Raw genomic sequence first — 24035 nt, 5'->3', positions numbered from 1 at the left:
TTGGTGGCAAGTTACATTTCTGACTGCATCCAGGAAAGTATACCTGTTAACTTTTGCCTTAGATAGATTCTATTAAAAAGGGGAAAATCTTGGCAAGGCCAAGAGTGAGACTTGCCCACTGTCTGGGTTCCCTTCCCACCCAGCCAAAGGGGCAGACTTTTTAGTTCATTATCACCTCATCAGCATTTCTGTCAGCTGCCAATGGTGAGAAAAAAGACTAAGCCACTCACTAATTCCTGGCTTTTCTGCCTCCTCCAGCAACAGCAAATCCAGAACAGATGGGCACTGTTTAACCCTCTACACCCAATTGCCTGCTTTGATCAGGCCAATCAAGCCAGTTAGGGTAGAGGGTGACTAACACATAGCATTTATACAGCCACCACAATGAGGGGGGCACAGTGGGAAAGGGCATTTAAAAAAAATGGTATTAGGGAGCTTTAAGTTTTAGAACTAGAACATGAAAATGAAATCATTGGTGGTTTGAGGCCTGGAGATTTCCACCCTATATACTCCATTATAATCATTGACATTGCTGCTAGGAGGAGAGCCTCCCCAAAGAATTCAGGTGCCAGCGTAAATCCTGACTCTTCTGAGCAGCCTATAGGCTTGTTTGTTCTTGCTGTACATTGTATAAATCTTGTTGTTTTCTACATGTGCTTTTTTTCTCCTGCTGGTTTTTTACTTGAGTATTTTTGTGTAGAGATCATATATTGCACAGTGCCTAGTGCTTTTTAAAATACTTATTCAAAATTAAGTGAGAGAATAATCCAAGATCTGCCTGAGGGCACTTATAGTCAAAAGGTGGGATATGCATCTTCCAAACAAACAAGTAAATCATTGTCAAAATAAAAAAAAATCCTTCCAGTGGCACCTTAAAGACCCACTAAGTTAGTTCTTGGTATGAGCTTTCGTGTGCATGCACACTTCTTCAGATACACTGAAACAGAAGTTGCCAGATCCTTTTATATAGAGAGAAGGTGGGGAGGGGTATTACTCAGAAGGGTGGTGGGAATGGGAGATTGGCAGATAGCTGATATGAGCCTGTTGACGACTCTTAACGACTGCAATAGGTCTTACAGGAAAAGGCAAGGGGTGAGAAGGTGAAAATTGGCTAAGTCATGTATATTGAGATAAGAATCCAATGTCTTTGCTCAAACCAGGTCTCTCCATGGTTTTAAGTTTGGTAATGAGTTGCAATTCAGCAGCTTCTCTTTCCAGTCTATTTCTGTAATTCCTTTGTAGTAAAACAGCTTCTTTGAGATCTTGTATAGAATGTCCTGGGAGACTGAAGTGTTGTCGTACTGGTTTCTCTGTTTTGTGATTCTTGATGTCAGATTTATGTCCGTTTATTCTTTGGCATAAGGTTTGGCCTGTTTGTCCAATATAGAGAGCTGAAGGACACTGTTGGCATTTGATGGCATACACAATGTTAGATGATGAGCAATTAAATAGTCCCAAGATGGTATGTGTGATGTTGTTGGGGCCAGTAATGGTGTTGTCCGGGTGTATGTGGCAGCAAAGTTGGCATCTGGGTTTATTGCAGGCTCTGGTGCCAGTGTCCGTGTTAAGTCTGGTTGTAGTATTATTGTGGGTTAGGAGTTGTTTAAGATTGGGTAAATCATTGTTATAAGATGGCTAAAATTGTGCAAATCAGGAAAGAACTGTTATTTAAAACAAGCTTTTTAAAAAAAAGAAACCAAAAAAACTAGCAAGCATGCACATTCCTGTACACTTACAAAAGGAACCAGTTAGTTTATCACTCACAGGATGAAGAGTGGATTGAAGTAGAATAGATGGACATTACTGAAAATCTAGAAACAAAATTAAGTAAAATGGAAAATGCAGAACAGGCATAAGTTTCTTGCCAACTGCACTAGGTTTTGATGGAGTTTTTTCAAAGCACTATTGCTACTAACAGAGTCATCAACCTGACTCCAGCCTGCCAGCTCCACCAAGATGTAACTGAAAACGGGTAATCAGATTCCGAAGATGTATTATTTGCTTTTTCTGGGGGGAAATTTGGTTCTGCTCCTTTTCGATATTTCTGGTGCCCAAATCCAGGAACTTCAGTTACAAGAGAATGAGAAAGGAAAACAAAATATTCCTAAACTTCTGAAATGTTTAGCTGCCAAGTTCTTTTTTTTGGAGGGGGGGGGTCTATTCTTCCTGCACATATATGCTACTGGTCCCCATTCCAAGGGCCAATGTGTAATAGGTCATTCACAGCATGAAACAGCTTCAATGGACAGTACGGTGCAGGCACAATAATAGTGGACAAGTAAGACTTTTGTGACATTATCATTGCCACATACATAATAGGCTTAATATGAGGTCTTAGTTGCGTCCAGAAAGACTTGTGAGTCTTTCTCCACCATAATTTTAGCTGTCTTCCCTTTCATTTCATTGCTTCCAGCTCCCCAGTGAACCAAGGAGTTTTCTGAGCTCTGCAAGAAGGAAGAGGATGCTTAAAAGAGGTTGGCTCCATTACCTGGGCCCTCTGTACTCTACAGATTGGCGAGGATGTTGGCAGAACCACAGCCTTATCCCTTGGAAGCTCCTGTCACCTCAGTCAGGAGAAATCCACCAGGATCCATTAATTTTTGAGGAGCTGATCATTCTACTAGGCTTCCTGCTCCTGCAGAGTTACTATTTTCTCTTCTTCCTGCCTGCCTTTGTATAAACCCTGCAGACCAGTACTGCTGCTGATACAATATATCTGCAATTATTCATTTCTAGTAGACTGTTGAACAGGCCACCTGGCAAGAGCTCATGACAGACAATGGCAACCCCTCTTCCCTGACCACTTGGTCTATGCTGCTACATCACTGAGAAACCTGGTAGACATAACTGTACAAAACAGACACCAGCTCCTTCTTCCACCCGTGTCTCAGTGATGCAAACCAGATCAGTGTGATTAACTGGGATCAAGTCCTGCATGAGAACTTGACCTGTAATTCAAAAGCAAGATGTGTGGACTCAATTGGGAACTGATATGGCTAACTCGGGCACCTTGGTGGGGCAGAAGACTGGATGAAGGGAAAACCCCTGTATGTCTGTTCCTCTGTCTCTCATCTGACTAGTCAAATGGCCATCATAACTTCTTACTTAAATGCTCTGAATATGTGTTTCAACCTCCTTCCATTCTTCATCAATAATTATACTCTGCTCTAAAGTTAACTTTGCATATTAGTATATCTTTCCTACATTTTTATTTGTGAACTACCAGAATACCACCCTATTTTTTCACGCTCCCCTACTCCATTTCTTCAAAAGAGGGCTGTAATTTAAAGACTGGCTATAATAAAAGCAGAGGAGCAATGCACCCCTGTCAGCTTCAAAGCAAAACAACGTGCTGCATGCTACAGTGAAACACTCTGCCCTAAAGCATTTTGTTTTCTTGGGAAGGCGGAAGCCTTCATTTTCAAGCTACAACAGAATAAAAGGTCAGAATATGATCCATGGGAATTTATAGTTGTTAACTACAATAATGATAGTATGTATATATATTAAAACAGAAATAATCACAAATCTAACAAATGGTTGCTGCCAGAATCAAAACCAATAGTGTATACAAATGCATTCTAGCCAGTCAACTTCCATTGTTCCAAATTTGGCAGCTTTACCCAAATCTACAACACTTTGCTGAAGCCACTAATCTAGGAGAACTTGAGTGTTTCACATTACAACAAATGTAATTTTGCTCCCACAGTATCAGTATTCTTGTGATATTTTGAACACTATTACACCAAACCATCTCATATCAAATCCTGTGATACAAGGTATTGTACAAAATACAATGGATCTCACTTCAACAGCAGAAAAAGAAGCAGGGCAACCAGAATGGTGTGGGCATGCCCCACCCATCAACACAAAAGAGGCATACATTAGCCACATCCATGCTTGCTCACAAAGGTAAGATATTTGCATCTCTCTGTTCAGAGCAGAAGGAAAGGTGGGTATCCAATTCTGGTATCTAATGAAATGTGGCCCTAATTAAGGGGGGGGGGTTCAATGTAAAAGTCGCCAAGCCAGTGTAAAGATGAACTGAGCAGGAAGAATAAACAGACATGCATTGTGGATTTTTGAGGGGTATTTACTGATACCTTTCCTAGACACTGCAGGTGGTACTAGCTGGCACCCTGGCACTGTGGGTGATCTCTGCATATAGATTTTGACCTAGTCTTCTTAAAATACAACTTTTAACCAAGACTTGGAGACACACACACACACACACGCACACAAAAAATAAATAAATCAAAAATCATGTACTATAAAAGGATTTTTGATACACACTATATGAAATGAATACTCTTAGATGAAAAAGAATGCACAGAATTCTCTGAATTAGTTTCCCCCCCTCTGCAGTTGCAGGGTATCAGTATACCTGGGTTGGAAACAAAGCAGGAGTTGATCTTAGTTTAGTCCACATCTCAGGTGAATTAGCACACTTATATGAACAAGAATATTAAGTCAAATTCAAGCAATGAAGCTACATCTTTGACCTATGATTTCTTCCAAGGGTAAAAAGCAAGCAAAACAACATCTGAAGAGGGTGTAACAGACGAAACAGCTTTCGAAACATCACTATACATTCCGTTTCTCCCATTGCAGAAATATTAGTCATACATTCCATGTTGTAAAGAAGCTATAAGCTACAGCGGTCAAGACCACTAAAGTGAAGCCTTGGAGTGAAGTTTCTTGAAGTGATTTGCGTTGTAAATAGAGAATTAACCGATTATTAGTATCTGTAGGCTACTTCATTTTTGGACAAATGCAAACCAAATAAATTTGGTAGCTCTATACCAAACAACCTTTAATCTTCCAGAAGATGACCTCCAGCTCTACATTAAATACTGCTGATTTTGAGCTTTACCTGCAGGATGGAATTTATGCTTCCATTCTTTTTTACCCCATGCTGTTGATTTCCCCATGTGCTATAGAGATGCCTTGCTTGGTGTCCCTCTTAGACTATGCCATTCTCTGTCTGCTGTTTGGAGTAGCAGGTATCAACTTGGGAATTGTTACTGCAAGTGTCTAGAAGGATACATTTCAAGGCTAAATTTGCACACGACATTCCAAAATAGGAAGCAGCTATATATGTATAAAACTGAAGCTGAAAACTTGCAAAGCATTCTACAAAGAAGTAAATATGACACAAAAATCTTTGTATAAACCAATTCAATCACAATCCAAGGAAAAAGATAGTTGAGAAACTATATACAGTGGTACCTCGGGATACATACGCTTCAGGTTACAGACTCCATTAACTCAGAAATAGTACCTCGGGTTAAGAACTTTGCTTCAGGGTGAGAACAGAAATCGCACGGCAGCAGCAGTGGGAGGCCCCATTAGCTAAAGTGGGGCTTCAGGTTAAGAACAGTTTCAGGTTAAAAACGGACCTCCGGAACGAATTAAGTATGTAACCAGAGGTACCACTGTAGTTTAAAAAAAAAACCAGAAATAGAATGAATTCCTCCCAGTCATTCATAAAATAGAAATCCAAAAACTTCAAAGCTTTTAAGAGTTAGTAAAGCATATAATTCCTGGAATAAGGCAAATGGCTTGTTGGTTTTCTGCCTAACTAGTATTCACTTCAAGGTACTTCTCAGAACAAATTGATTCATAAACAAAAGATTCTATAAAACCCAAACACAGTGTGGATATTTTGGAAAAAGTAGTATCAACAGTTTTCAGCCATAAATATTTACAAATCATTTCAGCAAACAACTGCCCAAGTATCTCTCTGTGCAGTCTAGACTCAAACAATAGCTTCCAATTCTAGCAGCCAAAGGCTGCAAGGTCAGCATAGTACTTCCTCCTCCTGCTCTGGTTACTTAGCTTCAAGGTATCTGCTGGCAGAGTCAGAGGTCAAGTCTGAGGGACACTGAAAGGGCAGATACAACAAGCCACAGGATAAAAACCTGTAATAGGATACTTCCTTCTTGATACTTCACAAGGTCCATGCATCTTTTTGCAGTTGAACAAGTGTGGAGCAATATGAGATGATTGTGGTGGGGAGAAAGCCATAAAATATTGGATCCCTAATAAAGTACCAACTCCTCAGCAAGATGCTATCTTGCATAAAAAACTAAGTTTCAAAATTTACAATTTTAAAGAATGCAAACTGTAAATTATAAATCTGTATTTTTACTAAAATGGAAACTGGACTGGTAGATACATTGAAAAGTACAGTTTCTAATTTCCCCCCTCATGCATGATATTTTAATGTTTGCCTTGTCATGCTGCTGCTGCTGCTGCTCATAAAACTGTATTTTCATGCAAAATGTATCCTTTGGAGTTTGTAGCAAGCCAGCCTAATCTTTCCATGTGTGTTATGCCACCTACCATAAATTATTATAGTACACAACACACCCTTAATAATCCAAACAAAAGCTAATGAACTTCTACATTAACACCAGAAAGAATGTCTAACTCACAAAATAATTTGGAATGAACTCTGAAAGTGCACATGGTATGTAAGCTCCTCGTTCTCGTCTCCAAGTCACATTACCCCTTGAAAAATAATGATGACTTACATATCACAGGGCACTATATGAGCAGAACAACCGCTGGGATTTCCCTCTTTACATTTTTAACTAAGTTAATGTCTTCTGGGTAGGATTTAGAACTGCTCAAAGATACTATTGTTCACAGTACATTAAATCCACAATATAGAGCAGTAAGATAGAATACTATTCTAACTTGGAACTTCTATTAAACAACAGAGTGACTATACTTAATGAAATATGCAGTAAACTAACATGATTTATATGCATCAATGTTTTGCTATGAACATTTATGAACGGGGAAATGACACCCTGAGGAACTGGTGATGCTTTTTATTTCAAAAGAAAGCAAAACATGCATAGTTTGGTGAAACCAAACAAGGTCCATGTAGATCCCAAAAGTTGCAAATTAAAGGGATGAATTATTTATTTTGCCAATAATGATTACAGGCATCTGTACATGAAATCTGTGGAAATAAAGTGTTGATCTTAGATTGAATAAAGGAACACTGATTCATCTTAACAACATATGCAGATAGAAATCAAAAGTGACTTATAGTCATCCCCCTTTAATAAACTGGACTGACTTGTATGTAACAGTCAGGAAATTTCACAGAAGGAGAGAGAAGTATGAAGAAACTATAAATGTAACTGACCTTGCTTACAATTAGCGCAAGTGTGGGGACCCCTATTCAGCCTGAGGGCCACTTTACCTTGTGGGCCATCTTACAGGGGCCGCATATAGTGGTGCATGAAACTAGAGGCAAAATGTGGGTGAAGCCAGAGCCAAAAGTTGGCAGAGCAATGGGTATGTCTCTTACCTTTGTACAGTTGCCTGTATGATTGGGGCTGAGGATGGAGAGAAGCAGTCCCCCCCCCCCCGGGAGTATGCAGAATACCCCTAAATATTTTGTGAATCTTTGTACCTTTGTCCATTCACTGTATTTATTTTTCCTGATTTGAACTATAAAATCGTGATTTTCTTGAGTCAAAATGAGAGTACCCCTAAACATTTTTTTTGAAAAAAAGCACTGGAGAGAAGAATAAGTAGATGTTCCTTCCTTCCCTCCATAAACAAAAGAGCAATGTAAGACAGCTAACAGCACTCCGCAAGCTCTCAGTGAACAAGATGGTATGTAAGGGTATTCTGGAACCCAGTTGTTCAGGGGTATATACACAACAGTTTTGAACTGGGCCCAGTAGCATATGGGCAGCCAGTGCAGATGTTTTAACAGAAGCATCATATGTTGCAAGCTATCTGCCCACATCAACAGTCTAACTTGTGGACTAGGCTAAGGGCAGTCCTAGAGAGCGAAATTGCAGTAATCCAGTCTTGAGGTTACCAATGAATGGACAACTGTGGCCAAGATAAACTGATTCAGATACAGCCATAGCCAATATACCAGACAAAGATGGTAAAAAGCACCCCTAACTGGAGCACAGGCATCTGGACTATTTTCCAGAAATGGGACCTGCCTTTTCCCAATCCTCATCCCCCCTCTGTCAGCTAAAAGGCAAAATTTATGTTCCACATTGGGGGTGGGGGTGGGAGAAAGGGAATAAGAGGTATGACCCAGCTGCTAGAGAAGTTAACTATTCAGGATTGAGCTGAAATAGGTAAAGCAAAAGGAAGAACCTGGTTGATTGCTGAGGTTTAAAAATGTATATGCAAATACAGTTTCAGCCTCCCAAACAAATCACTTTTTCCCAAAAGCTCCTTTCTATACGAAGGTTGGCATAAAGAGGAGAACATGTGCCCACCCAGAGTGAACTCTTCAGACCTCCAGCAACAGTACCAAACGTAGTATCCCAGCACTCTAATGCAAAAATAAATGCTTCCAAGCAGATGGGATTTTTCAAGTAGATTTCTGTAAGCATTTTATAATCTAATAATATGAGAGGAAAAATGACCCTGAAGTTGTGTAAACCTGACTGGAATGCAGACATCTGTTCTGGTTAAAATGTTTCCTGACTAGGGTCCTCCATCCCACTTTAAATATTTATAGTTTTTAACTAGATTAAAACATTATAAGAGGGGTTTTATTCTCAACAACCTGCGACTGGAATTGATGTGCCAGCTTTTTCCAGCATCGCTCTAAAGTGAGAACCCAGTTTTAACAGCACCGCCCCACTGTTCATGTACACCCTTGTAGAAAATAGTTCCAGAAAGGAGACTGGGAGGGAAAGGAGAGAGAGAGAGAGAGAGAGAGAGAGAGAGACTCCCCTGAAATGGTATGGAAACAAGAATATAGTGTAGTTAAATCCTCAGGAAGTGATTGGCAGAAAGAACCTCCTTTCCCCACTCCTCCCTACAACATTAACAGCCTGAGCAATTACTGAGTGGAACAAACCCCTTTAACACCACCTGGTGCACTTTTTCAGCCGTTGGTCTTGCTCCCAAGCCTGTCATGGCTCATTTAGATAGTATAGTGCATTCTCTCTATAGGACTATTCTCAGGGACCATGGAGTTCAAAACATAATGAGATACAGAGATTTTTATCATGAAGTGTAGTATAACGTAACTGTGAGCCACAGTACTCGAGAGTTTAGTATCTGAGAGCTGCTTGGAACAGAAATCTTTTTTTCCTTTTTTTTTGGACTAGGTGGAGTACAAAAACAAATGATCTGGATTAAATATGTACACATTACTAACAGCTAAAGAAAAATGTGTTGGAGAGAAATCTGTCCAGGTTGATGAAAGGAGGTCTTATTTACAGGCACTTTATTTAAAAACCACATCTCCATATTTACCATTAACACCATATAGTTTCATATTCACAGTGAAGCTGCCCTAAACTATAATAATAGCTGGTTAAATTGTCACTGGCCTGACTTGTACAACAAGGCAAGCCAAAATATGTTTTTACCAGGACCTCACAATTATGCTGCCCCCAGTAGAAGAGCTTGCAGCTACCCTGCTCTTCTTGGTTAACTCAGCATGGCAAGGCAGCTGAGCCAAGGTTTGGCTTGGCATGTCATCTAAACCTGAGCTTGTGGCAAAGCTCTCTGCTCCTTAACCACGAGCCGTAGCCAAGAACAAACCTGGGATACAGCTCACAGTTAAGGAGCAGAGACTGTAACCACAAGCCCACATTCAGACAACATACCAAGTCAACCCATGGCTTAGCTGCCATGTCGCACAAAACTAAAAGAACCAGGGACGAACAAAGAAGTCTCAGTCTCCTTCTCAGAAGCCCACACAGTCACACTACGCCATAGTTTGGCATAGTGTTATGTGTAAACAGGGCCACTGTTGCGTACAATTGTATTTTTAAAAAAAATTACAAAACACCTACCATTTCATAATGTCCCAATCTCAACAGCATGGAACTCTAATGATTACCGTATTTTTCACTCTATAAGAAGCACCAGACCACAAGACACACCTAGTTTTTGGAGGAGGAAAACAATAAAAAAAATATTCTGAATCCCAGAAGCCAGAACAGCAAGAGGGGTCGCTGCGCAGCGAAAGCAGCAATCCCTCTTGCTGTTCTGGCTTCTGGGATAGCTGTGCAGCCTGCATTCGCTCCATAAGACGCACACACATTTCCCCTTACTTTTTAGGAGGGAAAAAGTGAGTCTTATAGAGCAAAAAATATGGTAATTTTTTGTAGGAGAAAAGGCAAGTGTTAAACTGGGAAAACCACATATCAGCATTCACTTCTCAAATTAAGCAATGTGTGAACAAAGTTGGGGTTTTCAATACAGTATTTCATAGTTCTTTAAAACTGAGATATAATGTATCAGAAGTGCAAGTTTCTATGTTTTAAAATGGTAATCCTCTTAGTATACTGCAAAGTATAAAGATACAGAGACTGGCAACTGTGCAAACCATCCATTTGCTAAGACTTATACCTTATTGATCAAGTCTTCATTTGTGAAGTATTAAAATTATTTCTAGACAGCAAAAAAATGCTTAGAATCATAGAGTTGGAAATGATCACCATGGTCCTCTAGCCCAACCCCTGCAATGCAGGAATCATTTGTCCAACATGGGGGTCAAATACACAACCATGAGATTCAGAGCCTCATGTTCTACTGACTGAGCTATCCAGCAGCTGGAGGCTTGAAATGTAAAAACAAAGAGAACAGAAGTAACTCCAAGAAAAGAAGTGGTTTGAAATGCAGGCAAAAGTGCAGAGAGCAAGTGGACAATATATTTTCTGACTTTTACAGGTTAACTTGCATGAACAAGAAAAGCTTTGATGTAATCAAATGTGGTTGTGGTTACTGGAGTACTGTGGGCACTTGTGGCTACTCAGATCTATTTCAAAAGGTATGCAGTACTTCCCATTCCTACAGTGTAATTCAGAATCTCTTCAAATCAACATACAAAAAATGACCTACACAAGTTGATGTGAATTTAAGGGGCAGTACCTTTCCAGCCAATGAAAAATCATACTTGTGGTACAGTGGGGAAGGCTTAATGAGTAGCCACCCATTCACCATGCTTGCTTTCTTTACTCTCTGATTGCTGGTCAGCAATCCCACTGGATGGTGCTTCCCACTGGAGCAATTAGGCAGGGACAAGAATCTGTAGCTTTGCCAGGAGAAGGGACTGCTCGTCTCCCCCACCAAGCAAGAAAAACATGCAATTTCTTGACCCCCAGTCTGAAAGAAAATGCAGAAACTGCACCTTTTGCAAAGAGGGGAACAATAATTTTCAAGGAACATATGAAGAAACCAGCCATAACAATGAAGAGACAGGTAGAAACTAACCCAGGAGGTCCTATGTACAGGGTTGGCGGAAGCGGTAAACTAAAAGTAATTACAAGTTAAGCACTGGCCCCAGAATGAAGGGTGGGTGTAAGTAACTGCATCAAGAACAATTACAGCCTCACTCGTTATTCTAGACCCGCTACCAATTTTAGTTTGAAACAAAATTGATTCCTTTATTCCCTACCCATACAGCATTTTTATCTCCTTGCTCAAAGTTTATTAAAAGAAGCCAAACATATATTCTTCCCACCCACTGTCAAGGGTGCTTCCCAGCCAAAGGAATGCACATGACTATTTATTGTCAAAGATAACACTTAGAATTGCTTCTCCAGCTCTGGTTATCTACACAAACCAATCTAACGGCTAGGCAGTTATTCCCAGGTCTAGGCTCTATGGAGCAGTTGCAGCAACAAGAGACCACTCCCCCTTCACCAATTTATATACCTTTCCCTCACGGGCTACGTGCATGCAGCCAGAGACTGCACCTGCGTGGAAACTTCCTCTGCTCATCACCTTTCAATTACCTTCTGGTTCTGGGATACAGTGGTACAGGAAAGGATGGGAGAGCACCTGACCCTTCATTTGCCTGACTTGTCTCTTCCTCCTCTTCTCTCTACCCATCCTGTGTTCCACCCTCCAGCTTTGAGGCTGACCCTTCCTCTGACTATTGCCTCCTGGCTGGTACGGGTCCCTACACACCACTGCCCCTCTCTCCCAAGCTGGACTCCAGCTCCCCTTCCCCTGGTGCACACTCATCAGCATCCTGCCAGGTCTTGACACTCACGCCAACCCTTCTACCCCCAAGTCAGAGAAGTGTTTTGTTATGGACTGCAACACCCCAGCAAACTGCACCTCTGATTACTCTAAACTTCCATACTACACAAGAACCAAGTTGAAACCCAGTAAGTGTATTTAATGTGTCATTCTCACTGGTATAGGTTAGGAAACTCATCCATACATAACATTTTAAATACATTCTAGTGCAAAGGGCCAAGAAACAGAAAAACACACATTTATAATTTCTCAGCAACACAACCACGTTCAGTTGCACCCACAATGAGTACCAGCCCAGACTGAAATATTTAAACGTTTCTGATATATTTTTGGCTTAGGCTTTGGGAAGTGTTGAGACTTAGTTTTTAGTTTCAGCTATTTCCCAACAGTAACTAACTAGTTAACAACAGGTTTTCAATGAAGAGACATAGTTTCAGTGAATGCTCCAAAGCTCCAAGTTCAAAAACATTCCAGGATATACAACACAGCATGCATATATGTATACATTTTAATGAGGTTTGGCAGAGCAGTTTGGCAGACAAATACATTGCTAGAGGACTGATTATAAGACATATCTCATGTTGCTTTGGATTCCTGTGTTAGGGTCTCCCCTTCCCCCTCACAAACCAGCTCTCAAAGCAGGCAAATTTATAGTGCAACAGTATTTTTTAATTAAAAAAAACTTTTAAAGAAAAGCAGACTCTTAGTGTCCTAGTGCCAGGTATCAGGTTGCTGAATATAATATTCATAATATAAAGTAATTCATGCTCCATCTCTAAGACCCCCAAAACTATTTTTCCATTGTGCACAAACTGTTCTTTTCTATCTTAATTTCTCTCCCTCTCCTACCTCCCCTAAAATAAAATTAAAGGCAATGATGTTAACAGGAAAGCTGAATATAAATAATGGCTCGCAAAACCAAAATCACTGTTAACTCTGCCAATAAAAATGTTCCTTCTCTTCAGGGATGGCTAAACAACTAAAAGTGCCTCTAATGATCTGCTGGCAGCACTTGCCAACGCAACTCTAAATAGATAACTGCCTCTCTGAAGACTGCTAAGTACTCACTTCCAAGTAAATCAGTGGAACTTGCTTATAAGTATTTAGGAATTAACGAGCAAATTTAAAATGGAAAATCCAATAGAATCTTACATTCTCTCCTTCCTTAGCTCCAATATGGTGTTTGTCCCCATTCACAAAAACCCATCACTCCTCCTAATTAGAGTTTGTGCCTTAAATGCATTTACCTTGTCTCCACATCAATGTGATAATTTAATTCAAGTATCTTCCACTGTAATTGGGAGGGGGGGGGGTTGCAAACGTGCCTGAGTGCCAATACAAATAGTAGGATCCATTTATAGGAATGCACTTGAATGCATGAGGTGTTATGTGATGGTGGCTGGGGTGGGAGGAGGAAGCCAGGTTTCTGTAAGATTCTCCTGTATTCCTAAACACATTTAGACTACACCATCCATTCTTTTAAAGTGGAGAAAAGAAGCAATGACTCCTGTGATAAAGGAACACTTTCAAACAGAAATTAATATAAGACCTGAAAGACAGAGTAAAGGCCTGAAAGAAATATTACAACATACTTCATCTCCAGGACCTCCTCCAAATGTTTCCTCCTCTCAGCCCGCAAGTTGGTCAAGTGGGTTTCCTTCTCAGCCAGAGATTGTTGGGTAGAAGACAGCTTTGCTTTCATAGATTCCAGCTCTTGTTTTACTTTCTCCATAGCCATCATCAACTCTTCCACCTAAGGAGTTTGTGAATGATAGAAGAGGAAGCAGAATGTATGCAATTAAAAAAAAATATCTTTGCAATGCACCAGAGCTACCGAATAATTGAGGGGGGGGGATATCGCAAGTGATCTGTTCAGCCTTGCATTTACTATTTCCCTGAATTTTACATTAATGTAAAATTAATGTTGTTATTACAAAGTAGAGACAAGCAAATCTTATAACTTAAGTCGCACTGGTAGTGAGTATTTGTGTTCTGTCTTTATGCTTATATGAGAATTTACACGTTACCTCACAAAAAATGTTAACTATAGACCAATAATTCTTAATTTCAACATTATCACAATACTTCAATAAACATCACAAGACAACATACATCAAGTAACTTTTCAGTATGTATTACAAGAACTTGAACAGAACCCTTTTCCTCATGATTTGTCTAAGTCACATGAATAGCTGAAGTAGAAGTTATTAGGTACCATTTGATCAACCAGTTTCTGCCTTCAAAGCTAGAGCTCTGTTACTAACACCCTACTTGCCTGTACTAAAAAGCAGCATTAGTTTGGGGCAGCATGAAAACAAACTTCCTCCCAAAGCCCAATATTAATATTATATAATTATAGGTACAGAAGATATTGATATATTCCTTTACATGATGTGTTGCCTTAATCTCCTTGTCCCCCAAAACAAATGACATTCCACAAGTTGAGAAAAAAAATCTTAAAAGAAAAATAGAACAGCTTTTTTGGGGGGGATGGAGGGAGGTGTCCATAAATTACTGAGAATTCTTTCCAAGTAGAGCACAAAGCTGAATCTCGTTTGGAGACAGAAAGTACAAACTGGAGCTGGGGATTAAATATGTACTTTAATTGCCCAAGTTGCATAGCACAGCGAAGAAGTACATTATGTGAAGTGCCCAGGACATCCAGATGGTTTCCTTAAAATCACAAGCTAATAAACCTTTACAGAGATACAAAAAAGGAAAAAGGAAAAAGAATTATAGATTCACTGAAGGTCCAGTATTTCTAAGGAAGTGTTAGGATGCTTTAGATGCTGTCAAATATTACAGCCAATACATTTTTTTTTCAACTGCTTCTGTCCTAAGATACAGAACACCCAGTTTCCACATCGCTATTGAAGAACAAGTAAGCCAAGAACAAACCTTGGTAACAGCTCACAGTTGCTTTGAAGAGAAACAAACCATAAGACTAGGTTTGGAGATTACTACTTGCCAGATTCTGGTTTATTTCCTGGCAGTGTTGCAGCAGCAAGGGCAGAGGAAGAGAGGAGCAAGAATTTTCGGTAGTGTGAACTAGTACATTTCGTATTCACATTTAACTGTAGTTTTTAACTAATGTGTGAACCAAGACAAAGAAACCAATGCCTGTGTTACCCCAGGGCTCTCCAGCTCCTTCCAGTCAAGGCTTGTAGGATCATATAGTTACTCGGTACCTTGGGGCAATAGCAGGAACAGGCTAGAGCAGGATGGTCCAACACCCTTTAGGCCTTTTTGGCAGGCCTTGGCAACATTTGATGCCCCACCTCCTTGCAGCCATTGTGCTGCCTTGAGTAAGCAAGGTGTTGGGCTTTGAGAAGGAGGCATGAGGGCTCTGACAGGGTCCTAGAGTCTTCCTGTCTCCTCTCCGAAGCCTAATTAGAGCTTTCCCAGCTTTGGGAAGGAGATGAGAGCGCTCTAGTGCCTCCTTCAAAAAGCTCAGTGCCTCGCTTACTGGCTTTGGGAAAGCAGCAAGAGGGTTGTGTATGTTTCTGTATCAAAGTATGGCCTTGCACGCCCCGCCCTGCATGTGGCAAGGCAGTGTGCGGCCCGTGGGTTCTCTGTTGAAGGACTCTTGCGGCCCACTTGTTATGAAAAGGTGGGCCACCTTCGGCTAGAGTATTAGGAGTAATTCAGAGCAGAACTTCAGTCAATTTTAAAAGGCATATTTAAGTTTCTTATTAGACATTTTGAACAATACAATTAAAGTGACATTCAAATGAAAGAAGGGGGAGGGGAATTGGTTAAGGTGTTTTGACCATATAAGTTCAAAATGCAAATATACTGGACTGTCAACTACAATGTGTGTGTGTGTGTGTGTGTGTGTGTGTGCGCGCGCACACACACACACACACACACACACACCAGACAAGCAGTTTTAATCAGAAAAGAGAATCTGCAGGGGTTGGTTTTTAAAAAAAGAAAGAAAAGAAAAACACCTTCCATAAGCACATATATTTCTAGCTAATTGATGCTCTATTACCAATATTAAAGTATAAGCAAGTGAGTGGCCTAATCCCACTACAATATCTCCCACTTCCTTGACTGGATTGTGTAAGAGAAATAACAGCAGCTCAAGCACCAGCAATGGTTGAAAAGACACCAGAAAGCAAATATTTGTAACACTAGACCTAAGAATTTTGATTTTATGGATCACTGCACAGCAGTTTAGAGCCAATCAGAAGCTGAAATACTTTTTGTATTTTCCCCAGAGTACAGGGCGTTGGGAGTATTAACATAGAGAAAAATAGGAAACAATATAGAGAGAGGAGGACTGGCATTCAGCAGCAAAATAGTAACATGCAGAAAGCAATAAAGTAAAATGCAAAAAAGGTATAAAAAGGAAATGTTAAAACAAGCATACTTCCTCGTCATGGGCCTTAGAAAAGAAGTGCCTTACTTCAGTAATACAGAATGTATCACCAAGACATACATGATATGAGAGCTTTTACCTCAGGTTTCACCCTTTCTAACGTACATGAAGTACAGTATGACCAGTTTGGTCTTTTACCATCAAAATATATGTGGTCCAGGGTCCAGAACCCATCACAGAACATTCACTCTGCTGGAAGTAATGTACAAGGAACCAACAAGTGATTTAGGCAGACCTAAGGTTTAATGGGCCATCACTTGGCAAAGAGAAGGTCCTTCATAAGGAAGGAAATATTCACTGAGAAATTTACATTTCATTAACACAGGATGGAAAGATCAAAGTGATTATTTGGTTGATACAGAAATTATGTCTGCCTACACATGGAATAAAATACAGAATATCTAATAAAGAATATCTAAATAGGGCAAATAAGGCAATTTCCTTTATAATTAGATCTTTTTTTATTTAAGGAGAAATAGGTCATTTTTAAAACAGACTCTCTCATGCAAAGAGAAGTATGTTATCAATGCAAACTTCAGAGTGGGATAATATGACAATATGAATGCCCTTGCTCCTATGTGAACCATAGAGGAGCTAAATTCCTTTTCTGAATAAAAAGAGGAAACCATTCTTCAACTCTGCCTAAGTTGCCAGACCTGAAGAGGAGAACTAGCAGCTGTAGCTTGTTAAGAGTGCTAGAAAAATGAAGGAAGCCATGCAAATAACAAACAGAGCCTTGCTGGCATGGGAGAAGTGTTCCTGAGAAGGAAAAGGAGTTGTTCTGTGGTCTTCTAATCCACGAGATATTTGAACCAGGCCATGGGAAAACGAGGAACTAAACAACTGAATGTCTGGCTTTTGCAAGGGCCTACATATTGGCACCAAACATTGTAACCAGTAGGAGAACTGTTTTCAATCCCTTCCGGCATCTGGACCACTAGTTTGATGAAGCTGCCCTGTGGCTAAAGCAGCAGCTTATTTTACTCTTTAACAGTGAAATGTTTACTTAAGTTATAATCACTTCTCTGTGTGAAGATGGCAGCTCAACATGAAGTAGATTGCCTGACTTGTGGGCGAGTTTAACTGGCGAACTGAAAGCCCACTGGAAAGCTTCAAAATATTTCCCACTATTAACTTGCATTAGCTCCTGGGTACAAACTTCAGAAATGCTTGGTAAAAATGCACTGGAAAAATAGAAATGTGTCAAGCCACAGTACTGTATTCCAAAAGTGAATCCCTGCTTTAAAAAAGCAAGCTGATTCCAGGTATTGAACCCCGTTTTCTAGTATGTTTTGGCTCATTTTGCCAATTTCCAATAAGGAAGTAACTCAGCTTAAACGGCTTCCAAAGAAGAGAAGGTAAGCCCCTTCTGTTTATTCAGAATTCTTGAAAGGGAGGGGTCTCCCCATTTCCCCCACTAGCATTCAGAACAGGCTTTAGGAACTGCCTTGCTCCATGCTTTTAGGGAAGGGGACATTGCTCTTTGGTAGAGCACATATTTCACCAGCAGAACATCCCAGGTTCATTCCTTGGCATTCCCAATTAAAAGGGGCAGGCAGCAGGTGATGTCACAGTAGCCAATATTGGTTTAGATGGATGTATATTAAGACCTGGTTGGTAGAAGGCACTGACCTATGTTCCTGTGAAAGGACACAGGAGCAAGAGCTGCCACCATTATCCCACACTCACTTTTCTAAATTGCTTGGCTTTTTGCTTATTCATTTTATTTATCACATTTATATTCCAACTTTCCTCCAAGGAGCTAAAGATGGCATACAGTACATGTTTCTTTTCCTCCCCATTTTATCCTCACAAAAGGTAAAAAGGTAAATATGACCCTGTGAGGTAAGTTAGTCTGAGAGACAACTGGCCCAAGGCTACCCAGTGAGTCTCATGGCTGATTTGAACCCTGGTCCCCCAAGCCCTATTCCAACACCTACATCACACAAAATCTTCATTTGCCCTGGAAACTGATCTGCTCCAACTTGGCAAAATCTTAGTTGATAATGGATAAAACCAAGAGTTAATATCAGAGCTGTAAACTTTTAAAGGCTATACAGGCTCTGGTGTTCAGCCCTGGAAAACTGTACCTGGCCTCATTTTCTCATCATAACCTTTGAAACTAACCCTACATATCGTCTTCCATTTACTATCTATGTGACAAGTTTGGGCTGCAAAGTAATATAAAGAGCCATTCTTAGCGATGGCTCCTCAACAATGGAAAGCTCTTGCCCTAAAGCTCAAGTTACAGCATTTGCTGTAACTGATGCAAGAGCAATTTCAGTTACAATTTGATGGCTTGGGATAGGTAGAATTTTAATATTGGAGCCACTCCAAGCTGCTGCATCAGAGCACAACATATCCTCCCAACAGTCACAATAACAGGGATGTCAAGATAGCAAGGCCATAGGGTTACACAGGGCTAGCTTGTAGAAAGATTATTTTTGGACAGACAGTGGGGAATGTAAACAGAAATGAGACTTCTTCGTACCTTTAGCAATTTACAGTCTAAATGATTGGTCTCGTGCATTCTTTCATCTGATAGCTTCAACAGGCAACAAGAAGCAGAATGGTGGAAAACAGTAAATTGAAGAAAGAGGGGAAAGCATGCAATTAAAATCAGAAAGAGCAATTAAAGAGTTTAAGTAGTACCAACATGCAGAGAGCAATTCAAATCTAGGACTGGTAACACTTTTAATACATTAAAGGATTCGTCAGACTCTATAAACAAAAACAGAGGTGCACATCACCACAATTTTCACTTTTTGCTTCTCACACAATTTTCTGTTTCTCACACAACTTTTAAACACATGGAAAAATTAGAACCCTTGCAGTGAAAATATCGGAATAGTGCATTCTTAAAAGCAAGCAAGCAAACACCTCACTTGCAAACTTTTGATGCAATTACAACACAAACAACATGATACAGCTATTACTGAGCAGTGCTAGTGGCTGCATCAAGTCCCAAGGCGGAACACAGGGAACCTATGATCCTCCAGATGTTGCCAGACTCCCAACTCTCCTCACCTCCCAGGCTTAAGCAGCATGGCCAACGGTTAGCAATAATGGGAGTTTTAGTACATCGTCATCCAGGAGTACCACAGGTTCCACATCTCTACACTAAATATTGATTTAGCTTAACTGTGATTTGTTTGCAGTCCAGACCCATGCCACCCAAACTACTAACTGAAACGATTACTTGAAGAAGGGGGTTTGAGAGCCCTGGCTTGCATTTGTCACTGCTTGCTGCTATATCTAATCCGAGTTCATTTTGGTATTCTGCTCCATATGATCTTTTGGCTACAGAGGTACGAGACAAGAGCACTTAGAATCCGAAATTGGTCACAAGGATAGGAGATTCTTGCTGGTGCTTACCAGACCTGCCCCTTTCCCTTCCTGGCAACAGACCCCATTCCACACCTATCTAATGCTCCACAACAAACTTTCAAGAAGAAAAGGGGAAAACAGGTTATTATACGAATATTTATCCAGGAGAGCTGAACCACAACTTTGCTCTTACAACCCATCCCTATTTTTTTAAAGGAAATTTCCCCACAACAGCTTGAAAAGATATACACATGGGAGGCATGACCACGAAGGAAAGAAGATGGCTGCTTAAACTCTAAGCTCTGCTCCAAGGCCCAGAAAAACAGCTTAAAGCAAAACAAACAAACCCTCAAAGCTTTAAGAAAGGAGAGGGTAACACAAAAAGATTCAGAAAAGGTGAAAACAAAAGACTTCACTCAATTCTTCCTCTTCTGAGACAGAAGGCTCACTTCAAGAATGCACTAATGCAGGCTACAGCCAAGATAGCACCACCCTCTTCCTTGCTGGAGAAAGAAAATGGTAAGAATATCTTAAGAGAATAATTTCCAGCACAAGTAAATTAATAATAATTAATAATAATAATAATAATAATAATAATAGCCTGCCCATCATAAAGGAGCTTATTAAAAATACTTTAAAACTTAACCTGAGGCTTATCTCCATAACTTATAAAAACAGCCCAGTTATGGTGATGTGGGATTTGGCTTCCAAAACATTGAAAAAAATAAAATATCTATGTGCTTGCACAATTAAACTGCAAGAAGGTAAAGGTACCCCTGACTGTTAGGTCCAGTTGCGGACGACTCTGGGGCTGCACTCTCATCTTGCTCTATAGGCCAAGGGAGCTGGCGTACAGCTTCCGGGTCATGTCGCCAGCATGACTAAGCTGCTTCTAGTGAACCAGAGCAGTGCCGTTTACCTTCCCGCCGGAGTGGTACTTACTTATCTACTTGCACTTGACGTGCTTTTGAACTGCTAGGTGGGCAGGAGCTGGGACCGAACAACGGGAGCTCACCCCATCGCAGGGATATGAACTGTTGACCTTCCGATCAGCAAGACCTAGGCTCTGTGGTTTAGACCACAGCGCCACCCGCATCACTTTCTTTACCCTTCCCCATTTCCTTGATTCCCATCCACCCAGCCCACTCCTCCCAAGCCCCCTTCCTAACATCCCAACCCTTATCTCCCACTTCTGCACCCCATTCAGCTCTCCCCTACCCCCCCCCGTCTTGCAAAGGAAGGATTTACATTTTTTCTATCCTTCAGGCCATACTATGCACCATATTAAACTACACCAACACCTTTAATTCTGAAATAAGGACATCTCCCAAAGTGGAAATGTTCGTTCTCCAGCCAAAACCAAACAAAGTTGTAATGTGAAATGGGTGACAACAGAGCCCAGATATCTTTAACTCTTACATTATGCTTTATACCCCCCCCCTTGTTTTATATTACATGCAGAATGTTTAGAATATTTGTAAGCCTTTGACCAATTTCCCCCTGCCACGGTTGGCAGGATCAGAAGTCTTCCCAACCACCACACCAAACATATCAGTTGGAAAAATGTGTTACTCTGACTAGAGGTCAGAGATTTCTTCATTATATATTATAATTTACTAATTGTTAGGAGCCCAAAAGGGAAAACTTTAACATGCCTCAAATAAAAAGGTAAAGCGAACCTTGACCGTTAGGTCTAGTCACGGACGACTCTAGGGTTGGGCCGCTCATCTCGCTTTACTGGCCGAGGGAGCCAGCGTACAGCTTCCGGGTCATGTGGCCAGCATGACTAAGCCGCTTTCTGGTGAACCAGAGCAGCACACAGAAACGCTGTTTACCTTCCCGCTGGAGCGGTACCTATTTATCTACTTGCACTTTGACGTGCTTTTGAACTGCTAGGTTGGCAGGAGCAGGGGCCCAGCAACGGGAGCTCACCCTGTTGCGGGGATTCAAACCGCCAATCTTCTGATCAGCAAGCCCTAAGCTCTGTGGTTTAACCCACAGCGCCACCCGCATTGTTGTGTATATGCATTATAATAATAATTTGTGGGCATGGCTTCATTAAAACCCACCTTTCATGAGTTTGGACTGAGAAAGGCAAAAATGAGAGTACCCACCATCTGTAGCTTTATCTACAGGCAAGGAACCTTGACTTGACCATGCATACATGAACCCTGCTGTACAGTACACTAATAAATCTATAGTTAAGAACAGTCTTGCCTATGTTCTATGTGAGAATTTCATTGCAGGTGATGGTGGTGGTGCAAGTGTGCTTGAAGAGCAACCATGAGATGATGTTACACTTGCTGTGCTAACAAAACAATTCTGAAACATTTACTAAGCTTGTCTAGTGGATGAAATGCAATCCAGTACATATGGTGCAATAGAGACAAGGGACTAGAGAATCAATAGTGAGGGAAACACTCTAGTAAGTGCATAAAGAAAACCATTTACTGTCTGTTCTTGCTGTTACATTAAAGTATTTGCTCTATTGGTACACCAATACCATGCATTATTCTTTAAAACAGAGAGTACTTGAGTACTTACCACTAAAAAGAAGCAGTTGCCTTAGCACACTGGCCATCACACCTTGGAAATCTGTCCTCTGATATAATTTGTCATCACAGAGGTGAGCATAGCCCGCCCCCGCCCCCTAGTAATAATATTATTATGTATTTATTGGTGTCAAAATGATTGTTTCCCCCAAAGAACTGCTCTAGTACACTTTCAGAAGGAAGCAAACACTGTTTTGAAAGTCCTGCGATAAACCACTACATTATATTTTTGCTTGGGTACCTTCCCACAAACTGTCTGAGTCACTATTTCAAAGCACAAGCGCTTGAGATGCTAGTGCTACAGTGTTCCTGTGCTGTTTGTGCCATCCCCCAAAAGAGCAATGGCCAACAAGGAACTCCAAGCTGTCAACACTTGAGATCAAAATGGTTTGTGGAAACAGCAGAGAGGAGGAGGGTGCTGCTTCATTTGAGATCCTGAAGGACAGCCATGGAAGCCGTGACAAAATGCTGCATATGTCTGCTGAAGTAACATGGAAGCACATGGATGTTGCTACTCATTGCTCTAATGTACAGAAACTCGTTATATGCTGAACAGTTGCTGTTGAAAGGGCACAAATGGTGATGATCACCACCACCACAACAGAAGACCATGAAATTATATCAACTATGAATAGATGAGTCATCCTGAAAAGAGTCAGATTGGCTGCCGATACCTGATGTGGAGAAATGGGCAACCTTGAGTATGTCTTGTGCAATATTTAACAAGGTGGCAGAGATCAGTCCAATATTACAGACACAGGATTTTGTCTTATGCTGTGCTGTGGTTGGTGGGAATGCAGGGCAGAGTCTTCATGGTTGCACACTCACTGTGGAATGCCCTTCCCTCAGAACGCTTATCAGATTCCTTCTTTATTATCCTTTTGCCAAGTGGTAAGGTCCACCCTTTCCCTTCATGCCTTTGATATTGTTTGATCTTCTCCCATTGTTTGGTTTTTAAGCTGCTTGGTTTTGTTGTCAATTCTGTTCATGCTTTCTCTGCTACATGGTTATTTTATTTAATCACTTTTTTGCTGTTTCCTTTTATTGTTCTTTTTCTTTGTTGTATGCTGCTTTGAGCACCCTATTTTGAGTAAGAAACTAGCTCATAGATTGTTAATAAAATAATATCCTTTTAAAATAAGTATAAGTAGCACTGCCATTTCTAATGATGAAATGTTTTCCCCAAAGAGATTAAGGAATAATTTTCCACTACCAGTTGTGGTTATATAGAAACAGTCCACATGAGGTTTCTTCAATACTTACTTTTCAAAGAAAGATAATCTCATATTAGATTTTATCCAGTTCACCCACTGCTTTGTATGCATCTTTGATAATTTTGAATCCAAAATCCTTTTATTTACTTTCAAAAAGTGTGTATAGCTAATGTGCAAAAAGCACTAAAATGTTAAAGAAGTTTAGCTGGGGAAATCTTTAGAATGAAAAAAGTGACTTCCATCTTTTTTCTGATGTCAGCATTGTTTCAATAGAAAGGGGAGTTTATGGGTGAGGGAAGCAGCAGTTATCAGAATATGTTTCTAAAAGGGCTTAAATGCAAGATACAAAAACCTGTTTAATGATAGCTGTTCTCATACTGGTATATTTTACTGAGTGGAACTTGAAGGCACTATTTAGAGGATTCATTTTCAGATTTCAAAGAGGCTTAAAATATCTGGTGGGAAATTACTTGAAAATGAACTAAATAAAAAAGTCTACCAAGGGCTTTAGGATTCTCTAATACAATGCTAAACAAATCAAGTTACAATACCTAACAA

At 40.4% G+C, this 24035-nt stretch overlaps 1 protein-coding gene across 13 annotated transcripts in view; it reads right to left on the bottom strand.

The window, feature by feature from the left end:
• ERC1 (ELKS/RAB6-interacting/CAST family member 1) overlaps positions 1–24035 on the bottom strand; it is a 159331-nt gene that overhangs the window by 54916 nt on the left and 80380 nt on the right. For 7 of the 13 annotated variants that reach the window (XM_082240417.1, XM_082240418.1, XM_082240426.1 and 4 more), the window contains one exon: positions 13593–13753. In XM_082240417.1, coding sequence (XP_082096543.1) covers positions 13593–13753 — 161 coding nt within the window. Of the gene's footprint in view, positions 1–13592; positions 13754–18875; positions 18930–24035 lie in introns of all 13 variants that reach the window. The other 6 variants (XM_082240419.1, XM_082240415.1, XM_082240414.1 and 3 more) reach the window with 1 other exon arrangement.

The sequence above is a fragment of the Podarcis vaucheri genome (genome assembly GCF_965113315.1).
Source record: "Podarcis vaucheri genome assembly, chromosome: 10".
NCBI lineage: Eukaryota > Metazoa > Chordata > Lepidosauria > Squamata > Lacertidae > Podarcis > Podarcis vaucheri.
This window is presented reverse-complemented; position numbering and strand designations above follow the sequence as displayed.